Source organism: Eptesicus fuscus, chromosome 19 (genome assembly GCF_027574615.1).
Source record: "Eptesicus fuscus isolate TK198812 chromosome 19, DD_ASM_mEF_20220401, whole genome shotgun sequence".
NCBI classification, from domain to species: Eukaryota; Metazoa; Chordata; class Mammalia; order Chiroptera; family Vespertilionidae; genus Eptesicus; species Eptesicus fuscus.
Window position 1 is genome coordinate 3693496 of NC_072491.1, and position 24861 is coordinate 3718356.

At 60.1% G+C, this 24861-nt stretch overlaps 1 protein-coding gene across 2 annotated transcripts; it reads right to left on the bottom strand.

Moving 5' to 3' along the window:
- Nucleotides 1–1124: 1124 nt before the first annotated feature.
- CCN4 (cellular communication network factor 4) lies at nt 1125–22999 on the bottom strand. Of its 2 annotated transcripts, XM_054708549.1 has the most exons (5): nt 22928–22999; nt 14179–14458; nt 5259–5519; nt 2881–3078; nt 1125–1474 (listed from the first exon to the last, which is right to left on the bottom strand). In XM_054708549.1, the coding sequence occupies exons 1-5, from the start codon at nt 22997–22999 to the stop codon at nt 1179–1181; spliced, it is 1107 nt and encodes a 368-aa protein (XP_054564524.1). In that variant the 3' UTR covers nt 1125–1178. The 2 variants fall into 2 exon arrangements, with proteins under 2 accessions (XP_054564524.1, XP_054564527.1); XM_054708552.1 differs by lacking the exon at nt 5259–5519.
- Nucleotides 23000–24861: the final 1862 nt, after the last annotated feature.

Sequence of the window (24861 nt, forward strand, 5' to 3'; positions counted from 1 at the left end):
CTCCTGGTCCCCGTTAAGTACGTTTGTTTCTAACCAACTGGTAAACCTCGGTCTTGTGCGTCAGAACGGGGTCGTGTGGGTCAGCAGACCCCAAGTCTGTGACGTGGGTCACTGAGGCAGAAAGAGACGATATGTCCTGGGCCCAGCGGCCCTTGCCACCCAGGCTGGTGCAGGCTGGACCCACCCCCTGGCCTGACCCACCCCCGGCCTGGACCTTGGTCACTGCAGGAGGATCTGGCCTGGAGGTCAGTGGAGGCTCCTTAAGGGCAGAGGAATGTCCCAGGACACCACTCTCAGGGGTTGGCGAGGCCAGGGGCTCCCCCACCTCCCCTGAGCCCCCAGGCCGGTGGGGGTCTGGCTTTGGGGAAGAGCCTGGCTCATCCCCCCCGATGGCTGTCCTGGGGGTCAGCAGCAGATGCGTGCTGTGTCCGTTGCTCCGTCTGAAAATTGGCTGACCTTGCTCTGCCCTTGGAGCCCTGACTGGGGGACTTGGCCCTGGAACAAGAATGAAATTTACCAAATAGCATTTCTAACGGAAATGACCCCCACGTGTACCCCTCACAGCGCAGGAGTGAAGAGGAACTTAACCTCAGCAATGCCCGGATTCACAGACACAGTCTTCCGTGAAAAATCCAAGCCCAGGAGCCATTCACCCCCCTTGGCAGATGTTTGGTGACTTTGGGGTACGTAAATCTTTGGGATCAGAGCTACTCTGGGGTGCTTTGGTCAGAACTGTCTATTACAGGGCCACTCAGCAAGGCCCGAGCAATAGACTGATCTGTTGTCCTCAATCCCATCGCTCCTGTTGGGTGGACCCAAGGAGTCTCGTGTTTGGCATCTCCAGGGGGAATTAGCGAGATCGAATGTCCAACTGAGTCGCTCCGTGGGACTCGGGACGCCCAGTGACTCGCACGGGCCGGGGTGGCCCAGACCGGATGGAGACAGGCGCTTTCTGCGGAGGGCACGCAGGATGCTGCCAAGGACGGGACCCATAGATGGGCCGGAGCAGCCGCACAGTGGGCCATTGGGTGCTCGGAGACAGGGAAGGGGCCACGGGTCTGGGTCAGGGTCACCGGAGATGAGTGGGAAGTGGACCAGGGAGGGCCAGTCCTGGGCCGCCGAGGGCTGGCTGCTTGGCACGTGGTGGGCCAGGCCCGAGCCCCGCGTGGGGTGCCCGCCTAATTGGCGATCTCTGAGAAGTCGGGGTAGAGGTCCAGATCCGCAAAGATGTCGTTGGGGTTCCTGCAGCTGAGGTTGCAAAAGCAGGCGTTGATCCACAGGACCCGGCGGGAGAAGCCGGGCCCGTCGGGGCACTGGAAGGGGACGTCGATGGTCTTGGACTTGTACGGGATGCAGCACCTGCTGTCCGTGCAGACCCCACAGTACTTGGGCCTGTAGGCGCGTGTGCTGACGCAGCCGGCGAGGGTGAAGTTCAAGGGCGCCTCCGGCTGGTACACAGCCAGACACTTCTTCCCTTCCTGCGGGAAAGGGGTGTCGGTTGGGATGCTCAGAGGACGAACCCCCACCTCTGCCCTCCCAGCCTCACGGTCCCTTTTCTCTCACCCCCTGTTTTTTAGATCTGCAGCATCTTCAAACCGGGAAGGCCCTCCCCCAAGCCAGCAAGACCCCCCCATGCGACGCAGGCGTCAACTGAGGCCCACAGACAAGATGGCTTTGCTCAGGTCCTGCCTCGCAGTCTGCAGTGTCCCTCCTTCCCTCCGCTTCTGCCCCCGCCCTCCCGCCCACGGGACACCCCTGCAGCTCCCCCATCAACCAAGTGCCCAGCCAGCAGTGACCGGGTACACGCTTTACCCCTCTTCCCCCTCCTCTGCTCCCCACAGCCTCTCACACCCACTCACTCAACCGGGCTGGTGTTATTTATTGATTTTTTTTTTTTTTTTTACAGAGAGGAAGGGAGAGGGATAGACAGTCAGAAACATCGATGAGAGAGAAACATCCATCAGCTGCCTCCTGCACACCCCCCACCGGGGATGTGCCCGCAACCAATGTACATGCCCCTGACCGGAATCGAACCCGGGATCTTGCAGTCCACAGGCCGACGCTCTACCCACTGAGCCAAACCGGCTTTGGCCGGGCTGGTGTTATTTAAAAGTCGCTCGCCCAGCTGGTGTGGTTGAGCATCGACCTAGGAACCAGGAGGTCACGGTTTGATTCCTGGTCAGGGCACATGCCCGGTTTGCGGGCTCCGTCCCCAGTGTGGGGCGTGCAGGAGGCAGCCGATGCATGATTCTCTCTCATCACTGATGCTTCTGTCTCTCTCTCCCTCTCCCTTCCTCTCTGAAATCAATAAAAATATATTTAAAAAAATAAAAGTTGCTCTGTCTCTCCCTTGGGCCACTCAAGAGCAGGGCTCTTTCAGGGCGTCTGGGGTCTGATTCCGTGCCTGGTACAGGGCAGGCGCTGGAAGGGAGGACTAAGGGCCCCGATATGTTATGGACGTGGGGCCCGGGCCACCATCACGTGCCGGCAGCAGCAGGCAGGTGTTTGACGCCAGCGTCCTCAGTCCCGTCTCGTGCCCCTGTCACCCACGTGGCTGGCCTGAGGGGTACACGGCAGGGGGGGGGGCGTGGGCACAGGGGCAGAGGAGAATGGCAGTCACGAGGGTCCCCCCGAATCACCAGGGGACCAATTCTGAGGTCCCTGGGTTCTCTCCAGAGAGACCCTGATGCTATTAACATCGTCACCACCGTCACTTCCGTTCCGTGAAATTCACCAGGCGCCCACACGTTACCCCGATAACGGTTAGGAGGTGGGCTTCCTAATTCCCATTTCACAGCGGCCCCCTGGGAAAGCTGGGAGCCAGGCTCAGAGCCCAGCTCCCGTGGAGCCCGAGACGCCGGCCCGCCCGGGGAGGGGGACCCACCTTGATGAGCGGCCGGATGTCCAGGTCGCAGGGCCGCAGGGCGCAGAGGCGGCTCTCCTGCGCGGGCCGGCAGCGGGCGTTGGCGTTGGACACCCGCGTGGAGACGCCCAGGCCGCAGCTGGTGGAGCAGGGGCTCCAGGGGCTGGTGTGGGCTATGCAGTTCCCGTGCCAGGGCTCGGCCTCGCCCATGACCGCTGCGGACAGACCCCCGACCCCCGTGAGTCTCCAGCCTCCGTCACCCCCACCCCCACCCCCGCCACCTGAGGGCCCTGAGACTCGGCGAGGACGGAGGCGGCCAGTCGGCTCCTAACAGTCCTGGGTCCCCGGGGACAGAAGGCCTGGCTCTGAGTCCCCCCTCCTCTCTGGATGGAAGGCCATCTCTGGGGACAGGTGGACCTGCATTCAAATCCCGCTCGACCGCCTACCGCTGTGTGACCCCAGACACCTGGGCCCGGCCCCGCCTCCTCACTGAAGCAGTACCAGCGGCCTCACGGGCTCGGGGCGGGGACAGGGGAGGTGTGGGGTGGGGGGCGATGGAGGTAATCTAGACACTGACTGAGCACGAGTCTGGCGTCTGCTTGGGGCCGGGAATAAAAGCCACGAGACCCTGTTCCTGCCCTCAGAGGTCACGTTTATCTGGGGGAAGGTCAAAGGCGAGTGGCTACCGCCCGGACCCAGCATTTCGTCTGGGTGAGGCTGAGGGCACGGTGCTCAAGGGGACACACAGTGCGTGGGTGCAGGTCTGAGCAGGGCCGCCTGTGTGTGTGTGGGGGGGGGTGATGGTAGCACCCCCTCCTGGGCTGTGGGTGGAAAGGTGGGCTCGCACCCGTGGCCGCCCAGGCTGCCTGGCCCTCAGTGAGCCCTCAGGTGCTGTGAGCTCACGTGGTTTCCTAACCATCGGCCAACAGACACCAGCTCTCGGGTGGGTCGTTAATGTTTCTCTCCTGGCACCTAGAATGCGCTCTGGCGGCCTGAGAAATGGAGAATGCAGTGAGCTAGGGATGGAGGCGGGGGCACGCGGGCGAGGCAGAGAGCCCACAGCGGGATGGGCCGGGGTGCCCAGACCGACCCCAGGAGGAAGCCAGTCTCACCCTGCGGAGCAGGAGAGACAGAGCAGGCAGAGGGGAGGGGGGAAGACAGATGGAGAGAGAGTGGGAGGGAGAGGGGGAGAGAGAAAGGGGCTGGGAGAGAAAGGTGATAAAAATGGGGGGGGGGGGGCGGTGAGACAAAAATAGGAAAGAAAAGCCATCTAATAGGATCAGAAAGGGGAAGGTGAGGCCTCATACCCCTCAAGGCTGAAGGTGTGCAGGGAACACTGATGCATGAAGGAGGGATGGATGGGGAGAGGTGGGGAGGGGAAGGGAGGGGACAGGAGGAGAGAGGAGGGGAGGGGAGGGAAGTGGGGAGAGGAGGGGGAGGACAGAGGAGGGACGGAGCTGGGTGAGCTGGGCTGTGAGGTGGAGGGAGAGATGGAGGGGAGGGATTTGCCTGAGAGGATAAAGGGCTTTGGTTTCTGGGTCACCAGCTAGGCAGGCAGGCAGGGGCTCTGCTGGTGTTTGGTCAGAATGGGGTCACTGGGCCACACACAGCGGGCAGACAGCCGCCCCCTCCCCCCTGTGGTGGAACTGCGGCCCTGGGCTTGCCAGGGACACAGCTCTCCTGTCACGTCCTCCCCACAGGGACTGCTCCTTCCTGGGGCTGGCTCAGCCCCCGGGGCACCCCAGCCCCACCCAGAGAGGCTGTGCAATCCTGGGCCCCAGCAGGGGGTGGGGTGGGGGGACTGCCCTCCTGCCTGGCCCAGCCAGACCCCCGCCCCTCTGCTCCCCTGCTCCCCTGCTCCCCCGCTTGTTCTTTTGGGAAACTCTCTTCTCTCGGCCTCTGCAAACCCCTCCTGTGCCGCCTGCCTCTGGGATCTGCCGCCCTCGGCTGCTCTCTCTCCCTCGCTGCACGTGGCGGTGGCTCAGGGGGACCCCGGGTCCCCCAGGTCTGCTGGCCGTTGGGGCTGGTACTACTTGAGCGGCAGGTGCCATTGGCATCTAGTGGGTGGGCGTCGGGGATGCTGCTTAGCATGGCACAGTGCACAGGCCCAGCCCGTCACAGGAATTACCTGGTCCGAAGGCCTCGCCTCCCCAGGTACCCGCCGCCCTGCACCCTCCCCTCCTGGACCCTCCCCTGGTCTGTAAGTGGGATCCTAATGAACCCACCTGCCTGCCTTTGCTCTCCACAAAGCCCTCCCTCAGGTCAGGCTCCAAGGGACAGGCAGAGCCGGGGCCCGTTCCTAGGTTACCCCGGGAAGGCAGGTCCAGAGGAGACTGCCTTCCCCAGGCCCGCCCTCCCGCACCTCACCCACGGCAGCACCCACGGCAGCACCCACCTAGGTCTCCCGCGTGGCGCGGCGCGGTCTTGCGCAGCCTCCGGGCTTCGTCGTCGCACACCCACTGCTCACAGCAGCGGCCGGGCAGGCGGACCCGCCGCGGGTGGCGGCACCAGAGGCGCGGGGGGCGCGCCCGCAGGCACAGGGGCGTGCAGCCCACCGCGCCGTCCACGCACGTGCAGTTGAACTTGCAGCTGGGCTGGAAGGACTCGCCGTTGCCGTAGCGCACCCCGTCCAGGACGCAGCCCACGCCGACCACCTCTGCGAACACAGGGCGCGGTCAGGCCCAGTCCCCACCTGCCCCAGGGTCGCCTCCCACGGTGCACTGCGCCCAAACCCACGGGGGGGCGGGACGCAAGGGCAGGGCCCAACCCGCGAGGGGCCTGGGCAGAGGGCGGGCGGTGCCGTCTCAGCTTCAGCTGCTGCTCCTTGAGTCACACCTGCTGCCAATGTCAGAGGGTAAAGCATGGGGGGGGGGCGGGGTTCCGGGCAGCCAGCTCCCGCTCCTGTCCCCAGCACCTGCACAGAGCCTGGTACTGACACGTATGTGCCCCTGAGCTCATGGCTGTCAGCGGGCAGACAGGGAGAACCCATCGGAACACTCGGAAACAAAGGTCCCACCGAGTCCATGTGGACTGATGGCTGTTCTAGGCGCTGCAGATCCAGGTGTGAACCAAACAGGCAAAACCCACACCTCCCGGCGCTTCCATCGTAGTGGGGTGACCAGGGAGGACCAACAGATCACAGAACGCCGCTGGGGACACGGGCCAGGGAGAAAGGTGCGGCAGGAGGGGGCGCTGGGAGCTGGGCAGTCCCCGAGTTACATGAGGTGGGCAGGCAGGACCATGCCTGGTCATAACCCGGTCATTGTATCACTGTGTGGTGGATGGATGATGGATGGATGGATGGATGGATGGATGGATGGATGGATGGATGGATGGATGGATGGATGGATGGATGGATGATGGATGGATGGATGGATGGATGGGTGGATGATGGATGGATGGATGGATGGATGGATGATGGATGGATGATGGATGGATGGATGGATGGATGATGGATGGATGGATGGATGGATGATGGATGGATGGATGATGGATGACAGGAAGGTGCGGGGTGAGCGGTCCAGGCGCTGGGGGAGGAGCCCCTGAGGTGGGGCAGCCCAGGACCTGGGGAGGGGGGGTGCAGGAGACAGGGGAGAGCGGCTTCCCTGCAGGCTCACAGGAAGGCACACGGCGGTTGGAGCCTGGAGCCTAGAATGGGGCCTGATGCACAGAGGGCTCAGGTCACGGTTGACTCCATGAGATGAATTCTACTTGTCGGGAGCACGCATGGAGCTGAGGACAGAGAGGAGGTGGTAAGGGCGGTGTCAGGAGGCCGCCACAGCCATCCAGGCGACAGGGGGTGGTGCTTGGGCCAGGGGGGGACCGAAAGCCCTGAGGAGAAGGGCTCGGCTTTGGAGACATTTGACAGGAAGAGCTGCCGGGACTCTCTGAAGCCCAGCTCTGCCCTGTGAGAGGGGACGTGGATGGAGGAGTGCGGTTCCCCTGGCATGGCACCGGGGCCCCACTGGGGAGCTCTTTAGAACGCGAATGCCCCAAAAATAAATACAAACAAAAGAAAAAAGTAGAGAAAAAAGAAGAAAATAAAAGAGAGAGAAATTAAAGTTCAGATTTCCATGCCATGCCCAGATGGGGTGTGTGTGGGGGCCTGGGCTCGGTGTTTTGGCTTTCGGGCCTTGGCAGATCTGGAAAGCTTCCCAGGTGAATTCGGCCCGCACCCAAGATGGAGAACCCTGTGTCCAGAGCTGCTCATCTCCCGGGAGGTGCGGTGGCGGTGCTGGTGGCGCGGACTCGCCTGCCGCCTCAGCTGGAGATGGAGGGAGGTATGACGGCTGCGGGTGGGCCATCCCTGGCCTCTGGTGCCCCCTCCTCCTCCACTTTCTTTCTAAGGAACGGAAGGCCCAGCATTCGTGAATCTGGGGGCGTTTCCTTCCCCATCTCCTGTCTAATCTCAGACGTGCAAGTCCAGTTGGCCTGGCCAGCCTTCCTCTTATTGAAGGACTTGCAGGGAGTCAGCCCCCCCCTACCCCTGCTCTGCCATCGGGCCTCCAGTCCCCTCACCTGCCCCCTGGACTGTCAGCTGCATGGGAACAGGGACACTGGGCCATGCCTGGTCGTAACCTGGTCATTGTATCACTGTGTGGGTGGATGATGGATGGATGGATGATGGATGGATGGATGGATGGATGGATGAATGATGGATGGATGGATGGATGGATGGATGATGGATGGATGGATGATGGATGATGGATGGATGGATGGATGATGGATGGATGATGGATGGATGGATGGATGGATGATAGATGGATGGATGGATGGATGGACGGATGGATGGATAGATGGATGGATGGATGGATGGATGGATGATGGATAGATGGATGGATGATGGATGATGGATGATGGATGGATGGATGGATGAATGGATGGATGGATGGATAGATGGTTGGATGATAGATGATGGATGGATGATGGGTGATGGATGGATGGATGATGGATGGATGGATAGATGGATGATGGATGGATGGATGGATGGATGGATGGATGATGGATGGATGGATGGATGGATGAATGGATGGATGGATGGATGGATGATGGATGGATAGATGATGGATGGATGGATGGATGATGGATGGAAGGTGGGGTGAGCCCCAATCTTTACATTGGGCTCCTGCCATGGATCAGGTACTTAGCATCTCACACACATAAGAGAGAGGCATGATTTGTCACTTTTTCCCTGGAAAGCGACACTTACAAGGTCACGTGGCTAGCCTAACGTCATCACCCTGTTAGTTCTGGTGCCGGAATTGGAATTCAAGTTCTCCAGCTCCAAAGACCACGCCTGGCGAGTCTTCTCCTCCCTCCCCGTTCGCACAGGGGAGTCTGAGCCTGGACCCCGACCGGCCCCTCCTCCGAGGATGACCTGGGACAGGGCTGCGTGACTTCCACGTGGAAGAGTTAAACCACCGTGGCGCAGCAGCCCTCACGTCTGAGGCTGCAACAACCGCACGGGGCTGGTTCGAACAAGCTCCTTAAGTGACGTGCCCAAGGTCACGTAGCAGGCGAGCCCAGAGCCGGGATCCAAAGCCCACGTCCGCCTTAGCCTCCGCGATCCCGGCCGCAGCCGCCCCGCCCGGGCCTGAGCGGCCACATCACCGCCGCCAGTGTTTGCGCAGCAGAAACAGCAGGAGCGGCTCCGGAGGGCTCGCGCGCACAGTGTTTAGCTTGGCGCCCAGGGCATTGCCAACATCTCCTCTAAAACGCGCTGCCAACATGTACAAGTTATACCCAGATCTGGATTTGGGGATTTTCTTGAAAACCGAGCAGAACGGCCAAGACCAGGCTCACTTTTCTGCCGGCCACAGTGACTGGTGCCCAGGACCGGCCAACTCTGCCGCTGCCGCTCGCCCTGGCCACGCTGCCGCCGCCCCACCCCCTCCCTGCGGCTTCTCCGTCCCAGGTCGCACATGTTTACGCTATTTTTACCTCCCGCCTCGTCCTGAACTAGTTGTGGGCAGTCTCCAGGCAGGTCCAGCCTCTGGGGACGCCATGGGCCGAGCTGACCACCTGAGGAATTTTCTGTTTAGGGACCTGCTCCTTCTCTCCCCTGGGGCCCCGGGGCCGCCCTCTCTCTCAGGGTCAGGCCTGGCTCTTCTCCCCTGGACGAGGCCTCACGGACTCAGGCGCGAGGGCAGGGCTTCTGGGAGGACGGTCGGAAGAGCACTAGTGAGTGTGTGTGTGTGTGTGTGTGTGCGTGCGTGCGTGTGTGTGCGCGTGTGTGTGCGCACGCCCACATTTATGCATGAGGTGTGTGTATTGGTGTGTGTGTGTGTGCATGTGTGTGCGTGTGTGTGTGAGTGCACCTAAATGTATGCATGAGGTGTGTGTATTGGTGAGTGTGTGTGCATGTGTGTGCGTGTGTGCACATATGTATGCGTGAGATGTGAGTGTGTGCACATATGTATGCATGAGATTTGAGTGCGTGCGTGTGCACATATGTATGCATGAGATGTGTGTGCATGTGTGCACATATGTATGCATGAGATCTGTGTATCTGAGTGTGTGCACATATGTATGCATGAGATGTGCATATCTGTGAGTGTATGTGCACACACATATGTATGCATGAGATGTGTGTGTGTGTGTGTGAGTGTGTGTGTGTGTGTGTATGTTGAGGTGGGTAAAAATCTACCTCGACAAAAGAGTTCATTGTGCAAACAAGTTTGAGAAGCACAGGCTTCTACCGACAGCTCTCCTTTGGGGTGTGACCGTGGGCATGGCGTTTACAGCCCCGAGCAGGTCTCTGACACTTGCTGAACTTGATTTATTCCCCGTCTGCGAAGCTCCATGACCAGGGAGCCTTTGGGAGCCAGAGGCCTGTGAAAACCCCTGCAGGCCCGCTTTCTCACAGCCGCAGGAGGGAGTGCAGAGGTCGAGGTGGGGGCGCTGGGGCTGCAGTGAGGGCAGCGGGGCCTGAGAGACACAGAGGGGGGTCGGGGGGTGGGAAGGTGGCTCCCAGGCCCCTGGGGGGAGGGGCAGGCAGGAGAGGCGGCTCGGGCTGCGCAATCTCCGAGTCCGGGAGAGAATGTCTACAAGGCGCGGTGCCTGGCGCCTGGTGAGGGGTCCGTGCAGCCTGAGAGGAGAGTGTCCTCACGGAGAACTGAGTGACCTTCCTAATGACCTTGAAGAGCAGCCGTGGAAGCGGGGGAGGGCATGATGCGGGACCCCTCTGCCTGGAGGGGTCCTGGTGCAGGAAGGCTCGGCCACGTTCCTGAAACTGGCCTTGGGGAGAGAGAGCATGACTGACAGCATACAGTAGCCCCCTGTTATCCACGGTTTTGTTTCCCACGGGGTCAACTACGGTCTGAAAATATTCAAGAGAATATTCCAGAAATAAACAATTCAATGAACAGCTCATAGGTTTTAAATTACAGGCTGCTCTGGATAACGTGATAAAACCCCACGCCATCCTGCCCCTCCCACGCGGGACATGAGTCACCCCTTTGTCCAGCGCGCCCACGCGGTCGACGCTGCCCTCCTGGTATCACAGGGCTTGAGCCCAAGTCACCCTGATTTTACTTCATAACAAACACCACAGCCACTGGACTCGCACTTCACACACAGTGTTGTGATTGCTCCATTGTATGATTACTTATGATGGGTGATCTCCTACTGCGCCTAATTGTAAATTCCACTTTATCACAGGTACGTGTACACAGCAAAACACATAGATAGCATCCATAGGGTTTGGCACTATCCGTGGTTTCGGGCATCCACGAGGGGTCCTGGAACATGTCCCCCGCAGATAAGGGGGGGCTATTGTATATCAGCAGTCTCACATCTGAGCGTGCACAAGAATCACCTGGGAACCACCGAAAGTGTGGGGTTCAGGAACAACCCCTTTAACCAACACGTAGGTGACTCTGTACAGGCGTAACCAACACGTAGGTGACTCTGTACAGGTGTAACCAACACGTAGGTGACTCTGTACAGGCGTAACCAACACGTAGGTGACTCTGTACAGGTGTAACCAACACGTAGGTGATTCTGTACAGGCGTAACCAACATGTAGGTGATTCTGTACAGGTGTAACCAACACGTAGGTGATTCTGTACAGGTGTAACCAACACGTAGGTGACTCTGTACAGGGGTAACCAACACGTAGGTGATTCTGTACAGGTGTAACCAACACGTAGGTGACTCTGTACAGGCGTAACCAACACATAGGTGATTCTGTACAGGTGTAACCAACACGTAGGTGATTCTGTACAGGCGTAACCAACACGTAGGTGACTCTGTACAGGCGTAACCAACACGTAGGTGATTCTGTACAGGCGTAACCAACACGTAGGTGACTCTGTACAGGTGTAACCAACACGTAGGTGATTCTGTACAGGTGTAACCAACACGTAGGTGATTCTGTACAGGTGTAACCAACATGTAGGTGATTCTGTACAGGTGTAACCAACACGTAGGTGACTCTGTACAGGGGTAACCAACACGTAGGTGACTCTGTACAGGTGTAACCAACACGTAGGTGACTCTGTGCAGGTGTAACCAACACGTAGGTGACTCTGTGCAGGCGTAACCAACACGTAGGTGACTCTGTGCAGGCGTAACCAACACGTAGGTGACTCTGTGCAGGCGTAACCAACACGTAGGTGACTCTGTACAGGCGTAACCAACACGTAGGTGACTCTGTACAGGCGTAACCAACACGTAGGTGATTCTGTACAGGTGTAACCAACACGTAGGTGATTCTGTACAGGTGTAACCAACACGTAGGTGACTCTGTACAGGCGTAACCAACACGTAGGTGACTCTGTACAGGCGTAACCAACACGTAGGTGACTCTGTACAGGCGTAACCAACACGTAGGTGACTCTGTACAGGCGTAACCAACACGTAGGTGACTCTGTACAGGCGTAACCAACACACAGGTGACTCTGTGCAGGCGTAACCAACACGTAGGTGACTCTGTACAGGCGTAACCAACACGTAGGTGATTCTGTGCAGGCGTAACCAACACGTAGGTGATTCTGTGCAGGCGTAACCAACATGTAGGTGACTCTGTACAGGTGTAACCAACACGTAGGTGACTCTGTGCAGGCGTAACCAACACGTAGGTGACTCTGTACAGGCGTAACCAACACGTAGGTGATTCTGTACAGGCGTAACCAACACGTAGGTGACTCTGTACAGGCGTAACCAACACGTAGGTGACTCTGTACAGGCGTAACCAACACACAGGTGATTCTGTACAGGTGTAACCAACACGTAGGTGATTCTGTACAGGCGTAACCAACACGTAGGTGATTCTGTACAGGCGTAACCAACACGTAGGTGACTCTGTACAGGTGTAACCAACACGTAGGTGACTCTGTACAGGCGTAACCAACACGTAGGTGACTGTGTAAGTTCTGATTGCACACATTGTTCTGTGGGGCTAACGGTGAGTCTGAAGGAAAGGAATGAAAGAAGAAGGATGAGAGGGGATATTCCTGGTAAAGCTAAAGACACATGACTTGGTATGAACGTGGAAGCGTGAGCCAATGATAAAAGAGCAGGAAGTGCTCATGAATGAGCCACGAGGCTCCGATGGGCTTATCTGACGTGAATTCGTGTGCACAATCTATCCATACCCTCCTTGAGGAGAGGCAGCGGGTTAGGTGAGGCGAGGGGCCGCGCTGTGTGTGAGAGTCACGGCTGGAGGGCGGGGCTGGATTCACTCGGGGGAGAGGAGGCTCTCGGGTTTGCGAGGCTTCGCGGAACTGTTCAGAGGCCAGGCTGCTGCGTCCTAGGCCTGGTACCCCCACCGCCCCCCTGCATCCTGCTGGGTCGTGTGTCTCTGATCAATGCTTAGATGGCTCAGGCTAAATGAATACCAGTCCAGACAGAAGCAGGAGATCAGACAGTCCCAGAAAGGAGGTCTCTGGGGACAGAAAGGACACGATGTGGCACTTGAAGAGAAAACAGACCACAAACTCCACAGCCTTTCCCACGGGAGGGTATCATAAAGACCAAGAGTGAAAACAAACAAACACACACACACACCCCCGGAAGAAAAAACACACACCAAACAAACAAAAGCAAAGGCAACTAGAAACTCCAGGAAAAACAAAAGGCTTCATAAGCAGGAAATTCAAACAAGCGCTCAGCTCCTGCTGCCATAACAATGCTGACACACTCGGAATACTGTAGATCAGTGGTTCTCAACCTTCCTAATGCCGCGACCCTTTAATACAGCTAATCGTAATGTAAATATCTGTGTTTTCCGATGGTTTTCCCACAAGTTGAGAACCGCTAGCAGGGTCGCCTAAGACCATCAGAAAACACAGATATTTACATTACGATTCATAACAGTAGCAAAATTACAGTTATGAAGTAGCAACAAAAATAATTTTATGGTTGGGGGTCACCACAACATGAGGAACTGTATTAAAGGGTCGCGGCATTAGAAGGTTGAGAACCACTGCTATAGATGGTGGTGACTGTATAAACAACAATATGCCAACGACATTGGAAGTAGAATCAAGGAACTAAGTCATTAGGGCAGCAGCTGTCATACAAGATCAGGGACAGATGACCCCAAGCTGATATTTCCAGCCAACCGAGACAGAAAAAAGAGATATGCCCTGTGCAGTCGAAACTACCCAAAGTAAGGGCGAACACCTAACATGGGCCGTGCTAACGGAAGGAGCGTGGGTGGGAGAGAGGAAGAAATGATTGCAGGCTGCTGGCTTTTATTCTTTCAAGGCCCCTGAATTTTTAAAGTCTATATTATTTTAATGTATCGTATCACTAAGAAAGCTGGAGCCCTGCAGGGTCCTAGTGCCCCGGAGGCCATGGGCATCCTGCAAGGCATCCTGCCACTAAGACAGAGGTGGGAAACATCCCGGCCCGCGGGCCACATAAGGCCCTCAAAATCCTTTGGTCGGGCCCTGCCAAGGCATGAGGGCTGAGTCAATGAATGTCTGACACTATACAGCGGGCTAATGTTTAAGCGATCGTTTTCTATGGCCCGCGAACGAGGTTATGCATATCCACATGGCCCTGGGCAGAGACAAGGGTCCCTACCCCGGCCCTAAGAGAGTGAAACCAGGCTGAGCCCCCTCTGAGGAGTCCGGCCTGGAGGTGCCCCGGGTCCGAGAGCGAGCCGGATGCCCTGTCTGGAGAGGAGAGGGAGGCTGGCATCGGTCCCTCCTCAGGTAGCCCCGCCTCTGGCCTCTGATGATCGGCTGGGGTGTGTGGGGCACCCCCTCCAGAACAGGGGCCCGGCCAGGGGCGGGCTCCAGGTGAGGCCCGGGCGGAGCTGGGGGGTGGCGGGGGGCAGGGGAGCGAAGGAGGGGAGGGTCACTTACGTGCACACACTCCTATTGCGTACCTCGGGCGGTCCGCGCTGTAGTCGCAGTAGAGGCCCCGGTGCGGGTCACAGACGGCCGCCTCCGTGCAGTTGTCCCCGAGCTGCTGGGCGCACACCTTGCAGCACTCGCAGCCGTCCGTGACGAGGCTGACGCCCAGCGGGCAGCGCGGCGGGGACGGCGGGCACTCGCACGGCCACTTGCAGAACTGGGGGCGTGAGGACGTGTCCTCCAGTGGCGCGGGGGTGACGGCCATGGCCGTGGGGGCTGCGGAGAGGGCCTGCGGGGGGAATGGCAGAGATGAGGGGCCTGCCATCACCTCCCATCTTTGTGGTGCTCAAAAGGCTCGCATCCAATTACGTTTTTCTAGCCTGCCCCCCCCTCACCTGAGGATATGGTTTTAAATTAGGAAGGGGGAGAGAGAGAGGGAGAGAGAGAGAGAGAGGAACATCAATGTGTGAGAGAAACAGGGATTGGATTGAACCTGCAACCTAGGGATGTGCCCTGACCAGGAATTGAACCCACGACCCTTCAGTCCTCAGGCCCGATGCGCTAACAAAGTGGTCGGCAAACTGCAGCTCGCGAGCCACGGTTTGCTGCTCTGTTGACTAATGAGTTTGCCGACCACTGGGATAGGGGCTTAATCAGAAGGAACAACAGCCTATAAATATTGGAATCGAGAGTCTAGGTCAGTGGTTGGCAAACTCATTAGTCAACAGAGCGGCAAACCATGGCTCGCAAGCCGCGTGTGGCTCGCGAGCCGCAGTTTGCCGACCACTGCTCTAACCAACTGAGCGGACCCAGGGGCAGGGCCGCACTGCATTCTTTGAACAGCAGATGCTGAGACGTCCAGGCAGAGGCTGCCTCCCTTCGCTAAGAAGGAAACGGAGACCCAAAGAGACAGGGACATGTCCAAGGTGACCCAGCCCACGTCGGCAAGACACAAACGACTCTCTCCACTCCCTATCCCCCCCCTCACCCCCCCCCCCGGCTCTGCCTCCTCCGGCCGCTCAGCCACTCAGTGGCATCTGCACAGCGAGTCCTCCGTCTCCCTTAAGCATTAGGCATCCCGAGAGGAATCTGAAAATTCCCTGCACCTAGGGGACCCCCGGCTCAGAGGAGAGGCGATGCCTTACAACGCGAGGCCAGGTGCGGGGTGCTGGGCCTCCCTGGGGAGCCCCGAAGCTCCCGGGCTCTCCCGTTCGCCTGGTGAGCGAGCCGCCCTGTGCGCTTGGCTGCCAGGCCCAGAGGCCCGGAGCGACGGTCTACGCTGAGATGCGGATCGGCCGGACGCATTTTCGGGGCCTGGCACATCGTAAGGGCAGTCAATACTGATTCAACAGGCACAGGGCCTTGACAGCCAGAAAGACAAGCTGGACTTGAGGCTGGGTCCCCTCCAGGCGTGGCCTCAGGCAGGCTTGCTGGCGGGACCACACCGCCCTGGGGGCTGGCAATGCCGGCCCGTGCTCACCTGGGAGGCAGGTGTGCGCCCGCGCCTGTTTGCTTTTCCTCAAAAGCACGGCAAGACCTCACACCTCAAGTCATTAAAGGCAACCACAGCCCGGCCGTGGGGCTCCGGGGCTGAGCGTCCACCTGTGAACCGGGAGGTCAGGGTTCCATTCCCGGTCAGGGCACAGGCCCGGGATTGTGGGCTCCATGCCCAGTGTGGGGCGTGCAGGAGGCAGCTGATCCATGATTCTCTCTCATCATTGATGTTTCTATCTCTCTCCCTCTCCCTTCCTCTCTGAAATCAATAAAACATATTTTTTTAAAAAAGATGCCCAGAAGGAAGCAGCAGAGAAGACCCCCCCCCCACCCCCACCACACACACACACACACACAGAGACAAGCGATTAAGGGTCCCCTGGCCCAGGGGAGGGATGGGCAGGGTCCTCTGAGCCAGGCCCTTGCTGTTGGCGCCATCTAGTGGTGCAAAACCTCCCAGCTCTCACATGCCTAGGTGCACACACACAGGACATCAGCCCTTGAAAGTCCAGGGGCCGTGGCAGGTCCACCTGCCCTTCGCCTTGGTACATGGACCGTTGCCATAGAAATATGGACTCTCCTTGTTCACCCCCAAAGCAGCAGGAGAAGCGTCTCGGCCCAAGAACAAAGACAAGAGGCCCCAGCCCCTGGGCTCACTGATTCCCCGGAGAAGCCAGCCAGATCCCAAGGCCCCGGCTCCCTGGCCCTTCCCGCACCGGAGGCCAGCGGCAGCACCGCCCTCGGCGCGGGGCCCGGAGGCCCTGTTGTAGCGCGCACCTGCGCTGACCTCGAGCGGGCGGCCCGGGCCCTTTGGGGAGTGTGTCTCTGGTCACTCCCGAACCCCACCTTTGTCCGGAGGAAATGTGAGCCTCACGTCAGAGCTGCGGCTCCGAGGTCACCCCACGATGTCACCCTGACCTCTGCTCCCTGACCGGCGGCTTTAGGGTCGCGCCTCCGCCGGTGGTGCCTGCATAGAAGGACACCCACAGCTCGGGCCTCGGCCCGTCCCATCTCCACCGACAACAAGAATGAGCTCCCGTGAGGCCCTGCTTTTAGGCTAAAAGCAGTACACCTGATCTTGTTTAAGAGCTCGGTACCTGCCAAAACCGGTTTGGCTCAGTGGATAGAGCATCAGCCTGAGGACTGAAAGGTCCCAGATTCCATTCCGGTCAAGGGCATGTACCTTGGTTGCGGGCACATCCCCAGTAGGTAGGTGTGTAGGAGGCAGCTGATCAATGTTTCTCTATCATCTTTTCTAACTCTCTATCTCTCTCCCTTCGTCTCTGTAAAAAAATCAATAAAATATATTAAAAAAAACAAAAACTCGGTACCTGGCCCGGCCGGCGTGGCTCAGGGGCTGAGCGTCAACCTGGGAACCAGGAGGCCACGGTTCGATTCCCCTTCAGGGCACATACCCCAGTTGCGGACTTGATCCCCAGTGGGGGGCATGTAGGAGGCAGCCGACCCATGATTCTCTCATCATGGATGTTTCTAGCTCTCCCTCCCTCTCTTCCTCTCTGAAATCAATAAAAATATCTTTAAAAAAGGAAAAGAAATAGGTGCTTGGGCAAACCCCATAAGCCCAGAGGCGCCCTCGGGTCGGCGGTGACACGGGAAAGTTTGGAGGAAACTCGGTGTTGCCGGCAGCGACAGAGGAGGCGGCCGGGCATCTACCCAGAGGCTCCCTTCCCCAACCCCTCCCAAACGGGGTCCCCTCCGGGGAAGGACGCCACAGCGCAGGGTCACAGGGCATAAGCCAAGGGGCGCGGGATCGGCCCCAGCTAACGAGGGTCCCGAACAGGACACAGGGGCCTCTGGGAGGCTTTTAAGGGACGAGTTGCTCTTTCTGCCTCCTCAGTGCCAGCACTGCGCCTGGCATGCCCTGGGCCAGCTCTCCCAGCACAGCAGGGGGGGTCCCAGCACCTGGCTTGCCTGAGCAGGGGAGGCCGCACCCAGATTCTCCACCAGGGGGCAGCATTGAGACAGAAACGGCCCCAGCCAGCCCAGTGGGGCCTGGGGCTTTAGGAAAGGGCTGCCCTGTCTGGAAGCGGGGTGAGTTCACCCCTCTCCTGAAATGAGGGGTCCTGGGGAAAGTGGGGGAATGTGGCCCCAGGCCGGTTCCCAGGGCCACGGTGTGACCCACCCGCCCTCCCCATGCACTTCCCTGCTTCCTTCTCACTTTTCTGGTGGAACCGACGGGGGCAGCCACAGTATGAGAGGGTGGACTTCTCTTTAAGAGCACCCCCCTGGGTGAGGCCCTGGGATCTCTGCCCGGGTGCCAGTGGGGGGCCCTCGGGTGCCCAGCAATGAGCTAGCGTCCTCTACTGTTCTGCCCGATGGGTGGGGTTGCGAGTGCCCGTTCTCAGAATGTTCCTCTCCCTCATCCCACCCTTCCCCTCCCCCTCCAGCCCTGGGCAGGCTCCTAGCCTTCCCTCACTCGACACCACACGGGGATTCCCAGAGAGCCAGGGGGACCCCTCCCTCCCTCTCCTTTGGGCCTTCCTCTCATTTTATTTCACGCCCCCCTTCACCCCCATTCACCCCCCACCCCTCACCCCCACATCAAAGCCTAGCAGATCCACAGTCGTCCCAAGCCTGGACTTGCCTCCAGATTGGGGGCCTTGGGATGGGCAAGCACAGCTTTTATCGTCCCCTGGAATGCCCATTATCCAGGTCTCGAGAAGCCTGGCTCCTTCTCTCCCATTTCATCTCCCTCACCCTCCACCTCCTTCCCTCATGGAGAGACAGGGGAGGGGGAGGAGGAAGAAGAGAAAGAAGAGGGGGTAAGGGAGGGGGAGGGGGAGAAAAGTTGGAAGGTTAAAATAATCTAATTCAAGGGTTTTTAAGTCAAGCATGCATAACAAATCTTCAAGGCACCCCTTCACGTGCACATACCTGGGAGTCACCCCCGGAATTCAGGCCCAGGGCCCTGGAATTGGTTCCCCCCACAGCCCTCTGATTTCTCAACACACTCCTCTCTGCTAGAGAAAATCCCATCTCCAACCTGCCAGGCAACTCGAGGTGGGGACAGAGCCAAGCAGTTACCACCACGCCTCCCGGACAGGAAGGGGCTGGGCACTAACAGGGCTGTGGGCTCCCATGGAAACGTGTGTGGAGGGCTCTGCAACCCTCGGCAGCAGCGGGGACCCTGACTCAGGGTTGTAGGACACAAGTCTCACCTACAATAATCATTAGCACCACCAACACCAACAGCACCATCACCATCATCACCACCAATACCATCATCACCATCATCATCATCATCACCATCATCACCATCAATACCATCAATACTGTCATCACCATCAAATATTATGAGAAATTTTTTTTTGTTAATCCTCACCCGAGATATTTAGGGAAAGACAGACAGAAACATCGATGTGAGAGAAACACATCGCTTGGTTGCCTCCTGCACGAGCCCTGACCAGGGCCTGGGCCAGGGAGGAGCCTGCAACCCAGGTACGTGCCCTTGACCAGAATTGAACCCGGGATCCTTGGGTCCACAGGCCGGTGCTCTATCCACTAAGCGGAACTGGCTAGGGCCATTGTAACGAGAGTTTGACATTCTTGTATTCACACCGAGTCTCAGACATCCGTGTGTATTTCCGCTCCCAGCGGCCTCGGGCACCTGTGCCATGCTCACAGCCTCCGGGGGAGTGGATCCGAGTGGACAGCGCTGGCCTAGACTGCCAGAGTGCTCTTGCCGCGGAGGCATGCGGTGTGCAGTGAGCTGATGAATGCGGAGCGCTCGGGACACTGCTCAGACACTGAGCACCCGGCCCCGGGGACACGGGGCTCCGTGGGTGCTAGGACTGAGTGAGCACCATGTCCACACCCCTCCTAGACATCGGCAGGATGAATGACACCACGCTATCGAGCCCTTGCCTTGATTTCCGGGCTGCAATTGGCATCCGGCCTGGCCCCTCCCAGGACCCCACCTGGGCCATATGGAACCCACTGTGGCGACTCCTGGGCGGAATCCCAGGGTTTCTGTTCCTACAAAGTCAGGGTAGTCTCCTGGCTCTTGGCCGCTCTGCTGGCAGGGCTGGGGGCTCCGAAACCTGGGGGAGGACCGTCCTCCATGCTCTGGGGGCCCAGGGGGAAGCCCAGCCCGGGGTCAGGGTCGGGTCTCCCAAAGCCCCCATTCCAGAGGGCGAAGCTGCCAGGACTGTGCCAGGTGGAACCATGTGCTCGACCCTCGGGGCTCCCACCAGCGCCCCAGACACGCCGTGGGCAGAGGGGCCCCGAGCTGGGAGCAGAGTGGCCCGGTGGCGGGAGAGGCTCTGAGCGGGGCTCGTGGGGGTGGGGCCGCGGTGAGGCTGGAAATGCCCGCTCAGGTCTAAACTGTGGACGGGAGGGGTAAGCAAGCCTATTGCTCCCGTTAGTGCTCCTTTATTTACTTAGTTACTTAGTTATTCACTTAAATATATTTTTATTGATCTCAGAGAGGAAGGGAGAGGGAGAGAGAGAGAGAAACATCAATGATGAGAGGGAATTGATTGGTGCCTGCTGCACGCCCCGCACTGGGGATCGGGCCTGCAACCAGGCATGTGCCCTGATCGGGAATCGAACCCGGGACCCTTCAGTCCACAGGACGACGCTCTATCCACTGAGCCACACCGGCTAGGGCCCACGTTCTCACTCCCTTAAAAAAGGGCAATGCCACATCCTGGGGTCCACACCTTTCTGCAGCGGGTCCTCGGAGGGGAGGGCGAGTTTGCATCTCATGCTCAATGGACCCTCTTCACGCACTCACACGCACCATGGGGGTCTGTGCCTCAGACAGGCTGCGACCTCGCGCATGCCGTGCACACAGGTGCCCCTGTGCACACCCCGCGTGCATTTCTACGGGAAGCGATGTGGGTGACCCGAGACCTAACGCTGGCCCAGGAATGTATGAGCAGTGTTGGTCGCCCCGGTCCCAGACCCCTGGCCCCCGACGGGTGCTGTGTTCTCGCCCCCGCAGCAGGGAGCTGGGGGCCCCATGAACCAGCGAGGACAGGGGGGTCCGGAGCGGTGAAGGGGCTGGCGGCAGCGGGAACAGCCTCTCTCCTGGAGGCATCTCTCCCTGAGGCTGGCATCCCGGCGCGTGGGTGGCTGTCACCTGCCGCTCCAGCCCGTGAGCCCTCCTCGGGGCGCGGGCTCCTCACCTCTGCCAAGAGCACGGGCCACGAAGGCAGCAGCTGTCCTGCCAAGAGCTGGGCCTCTGTTCACTGAGCGTTCGCTGTGGGACCCCGGGCAAATGACTCAACTGCTCTGAGCTCCAGGGTTTGCATCTACGGGCTTAGCCACACACAGTGCCTTTGGCCGCGCTCACCAAGTACAGCCCCTTCCGCTGAGCAGCGGGTGGGCACCGAACCCCCCCAGAAGGAAGAAGAGCGAAGAGAGGGGGGCGCCAGTCTGCCCGCTGCCCCTCTATGGCACCCCGCTCCCGCGTCTGCGTGGCTCGGGTTCCGCACCCGCTGCCCGGCTCTCTGTCTGAGCTCTCTCTTCCTCCTTCGGCCCCAGAACCTTGAGCTAATGTTTCGCCCTCGCCGGGGCGAGTCCCCTGCAAACCCACTTCCTTGAAGCGCTCCTGGCAGGGGGCGCACGCAGGCTGCTTCCTCCATAGGAACGTCCAGAGTCACTTTTTCCGCTAACTTCCCCTGGGACCCCGCGGACTGGCAGCTGCTAATGTGTGAGTGTCTGGGATTTCGCTATAAAGCAGGGCGGGTTGCCATTCCTCCCACAGCCTGCAGGGGGCGGGGAAGGAGGCCCTGAGGGCTCCTGGGCTCCTGGGGAGCTCCCCAGTGGGGAATAAGTGGGGACTGGGTCCTGTTGGGTTCCCAGAGGGGGTCCCCAGGCAGGGGCTGCACAGAGGGAGACACCGCGCCTCCATCCTGCTGTGGGGCACCGTCTGGACTCTTGGGTCCTGTGTGTGTCCGCTCGGCCGGGCCCACGGCTCGGCGCCCCTCTTCCCCGGCACCTGTGGCTCGCGGAGGCTCCTGGGGCTCCAGTGTCCTGGGACACCGCCCCCCCGCTGCCCCGGCAGACTTGTCCCCCCCCCACCCCGCCCCCTCAGGCTCGCTGCCCCACACCCTCACCTCCTCACCTCTTCTCCATCCAGCCCCTGTCCTCCCAGCGGGCTTGGCTCGCTCTGCTCTGCAGGAAATACTCATTTCCCCAAACTTGGAAAGCTCTGGAAGCGAGCACGGCTTTGGCAGGAAAAGATCTACGTGGGAGCCCTGGCCGCCGCTTCGTTAGGGGACCCTGGGCGAGTCCCTCACCTGCTCTGTCTCCATTTTTTTGTTTTTTTCATTTGTGCAAATGGAGTCAATGTCCTTTTTTGCGGGACAGGAGGCACCTGTGCAGGTGCGGGGGACGGAACAATGAACCTGACAGACGCTCCCTCCCTGCGCTGGGGTAGCGCCCGGCGCCCAGCTCCTGCGGGGCCGCTGGCCGATAGCTGGCCGTCAGCTCTCAGCCCCAGCTCCCGTTCGATCAGAGCCCACAGGTGAGCTACTTGCTTCCCGAGCCTCAGTTTCCTCATCCATGAATGGGGCACATTGGTCCCTAAGGAAGCTGGCCGGGTGAGGGGAAGAAATCCCTATTGCCCGTCCCCCCGCCCCCCACCTTGGCTTCCCCTCTGGCCCCGGGGGACTGGATTCAGAGCTCTCCCCTGCCCCCCTGCCCCCCCCCCGCCCACCCGCGCCTGCCTCCACGCCCAGCCCCAGCGGGCTGGCTCCGTCTGCCACGTGTCTTGCTCCCCTGGCTTCTCGGAGGTGCAGACCTTCCTCCCGCCCTTGGAGGTCAGGAAGCATCGCGGGCGCCGTGACTCCAGCGGCCCTCGTGTTGAAAGCTGGCATGTTCCTCTCCAGCTTCTCTTGGCATTTTCCACGGCCGCTTCCTGAGTATATCCAGCCCCCGGAGACTCGTTGTTTCCAATCCCCAAGACTCAAGGAGTCAACTACACCTTGCTCACAGTCACGCTGCTCAGAGAGGGTGAGAGACTAGCCCGAGGCCACACAGCCAGTCTTGGCAACGCTGGGGCTGGAGCCCAGGCCCCGGCTCCAGGGCCCCTTCCTTTCCGTGTAGCTTCAGGCGTGAAAGAAGGCGCGCGGGACCTGCGCGTGTGTTCCTGCAGGTGCTCCCCCTGCTCCTCGCCCTGCCAGAACCCGCCGATCCCAGGCAGCCCTCCTCCTCGCCCCGGGCCTCGCCCCTGCCCCCCCTCCAGCCCCGAGCATCCTGCGGGTCCCCTCTCCGAGCCCCTGCAGGCGGGACTCACCGTGGCCAGGGCGCTGCCCGCGGTGGCGGCTGCGGTCACTACTGCCAGCGTCCAGGGCAGGAACCACCTCATGCCTGGGGGTCAGTGGCCAAGGCATCGACCGAGCAGCCCAGGAGATCTCCGCCTCTCGGGGAGCGGGCCCAGACTGGCGGCCCATCAGGAGCGCCAGCCCTGCTCTTCCCGCCGCCCTGGGGGGGTTTAGGAAAGCGAGATCTGACGTCAGGGGTGAGGACAAACCCTGCATTTTCCTCTGAAAAAAACTTTTCCTGCCCCTCTCTCTCTCTCCCTCTCTCTTTTTCTTTCTTCCCTCTGTCCCCACCTCCAGCCCAGCTTGGCCGCCTCCCCGGCTCTGACAGTCTTAAAGGGAAAGTTGCCGGGCTCTGATTTCAGGCGGGGGCCGGGACGCAGATTCCCACAGAGGGAGCCGGGTCGCCAGGGGGTGTTTCACAGAGGTGGCGGGGGGGGAGTCCCCGGGAGGGTGCCGGGCGGAGGCGGGGATCCAGTTACCCGTGGGCGGTGAGGGGCTTTGAACGCGCTCCCAGTGGGAAAGGAACGCCCTCTCATTGCTGCCGGCGGCGCCCACTTCTGGTTTTCATCTGTCACCTTTCCTCGCCCGGCTGCCGGCCAAGGGGTGGCTGCTGTTCCCCATCTGGAAACGAGAGGCGTTCACCGAGGACCAGACGCTGGCTGGTTATCATCATCATTATCAGTGGCATCGTGATCTCCCCACAAATGGAAGCCGCGTCACTAACTTACAGGGGCTGCCCTTCCCGGCTCCCAGCCAGCCTGGGGGCTGGGGCCGCCTCCCCATATCTGGGCACTTGTTATCCGGCTGGGCTTGGGGTGTCTGGCCTTCTCCCCCTGCTGCACACGTGCCACACAGGTGAGGGGTCTCCCATGGGTCCTGTTCTGCCCCGTCCAGACCCCGCCTCCCCATGTGGATCTCGGGGGTGGCCTTCCCGGGTTCCCACCCTCTAGCTACCGTCCGTGCTTCTCAGAGCCACAGAGGGACCCCTGGGAGGTCATGCTAGGACCACGGCTCCCTCCCTGATGCAGCTCCCAAGCCTGCGCGTTGACCTAGCGTGGCGCCCGCCCTGGCCTGGCCCCGCCCCGCAGCCAGCTGCCTCCCTGGACACTTCTCGTCCCACTGTCCCTGTCCATCCCCCCTCCTGGCCACCAGGGCCTCCCGCTGTGCCCTCACACCCCAGCGGGTGTCGCCTCTGGGCCTCGGCGGGACTCTCTGTCCTGTGGTTTCCTTCCTTGTGTCTCCTCGGAGCGCCCCGGAGACCCTGGGACCCACGGTGTGTCTTCAGAGACCATCCGAGAGGGAAACGGGGAGTCAGGGACAGATGGGGGCCGAGCTGGGGCCCCCGGGGCCTGGTGCACAGGAGGTGTGTGCAGGATGGGGCGGGGGTGACACCTGCATTTCCCCAGGTGTGAGGCCAGGGCATCACACAGCCTTACTGATTCCCGTTGTTCTTGGCAATTTATTATTACCCCCATTTGACAGATGGGAAAACCGAGGCCAGGAGAAGTGCAGTGGCTTCCCCAAGGTCTCCCAGCTGGTACATAACAAAGTGGGGGTTCAATGCAGGCCAGCCTCACCCCAAAGCCCTTGCTTTCCCCTCACCCTGCCCAGGTAGAGGTGCCCACCCGCGCCCGAGGCTGACGCCTGAGTCAGCCTGTGACTCAAGAACCGAGTGGCAGGCAGGGGAGCGCGCCAGGGGCTGTCCAGGGACCGCAGCCTCCGGAGGAGCGTGTGTATGAACGGGGACACGAGGGACATTACCCTTGACCCCCTCAGATGGTCTCTCATTCTTACGTGGGCCCCGGGCAGCAAGGCAGTGCCCCACTGAGCTGTTGAGCCAGCCGGGCAGGAGGCGGAGGACGGCGCAGACCCTGCCCACGCTCTGCCCGCCGCCGGAGACTGGGTG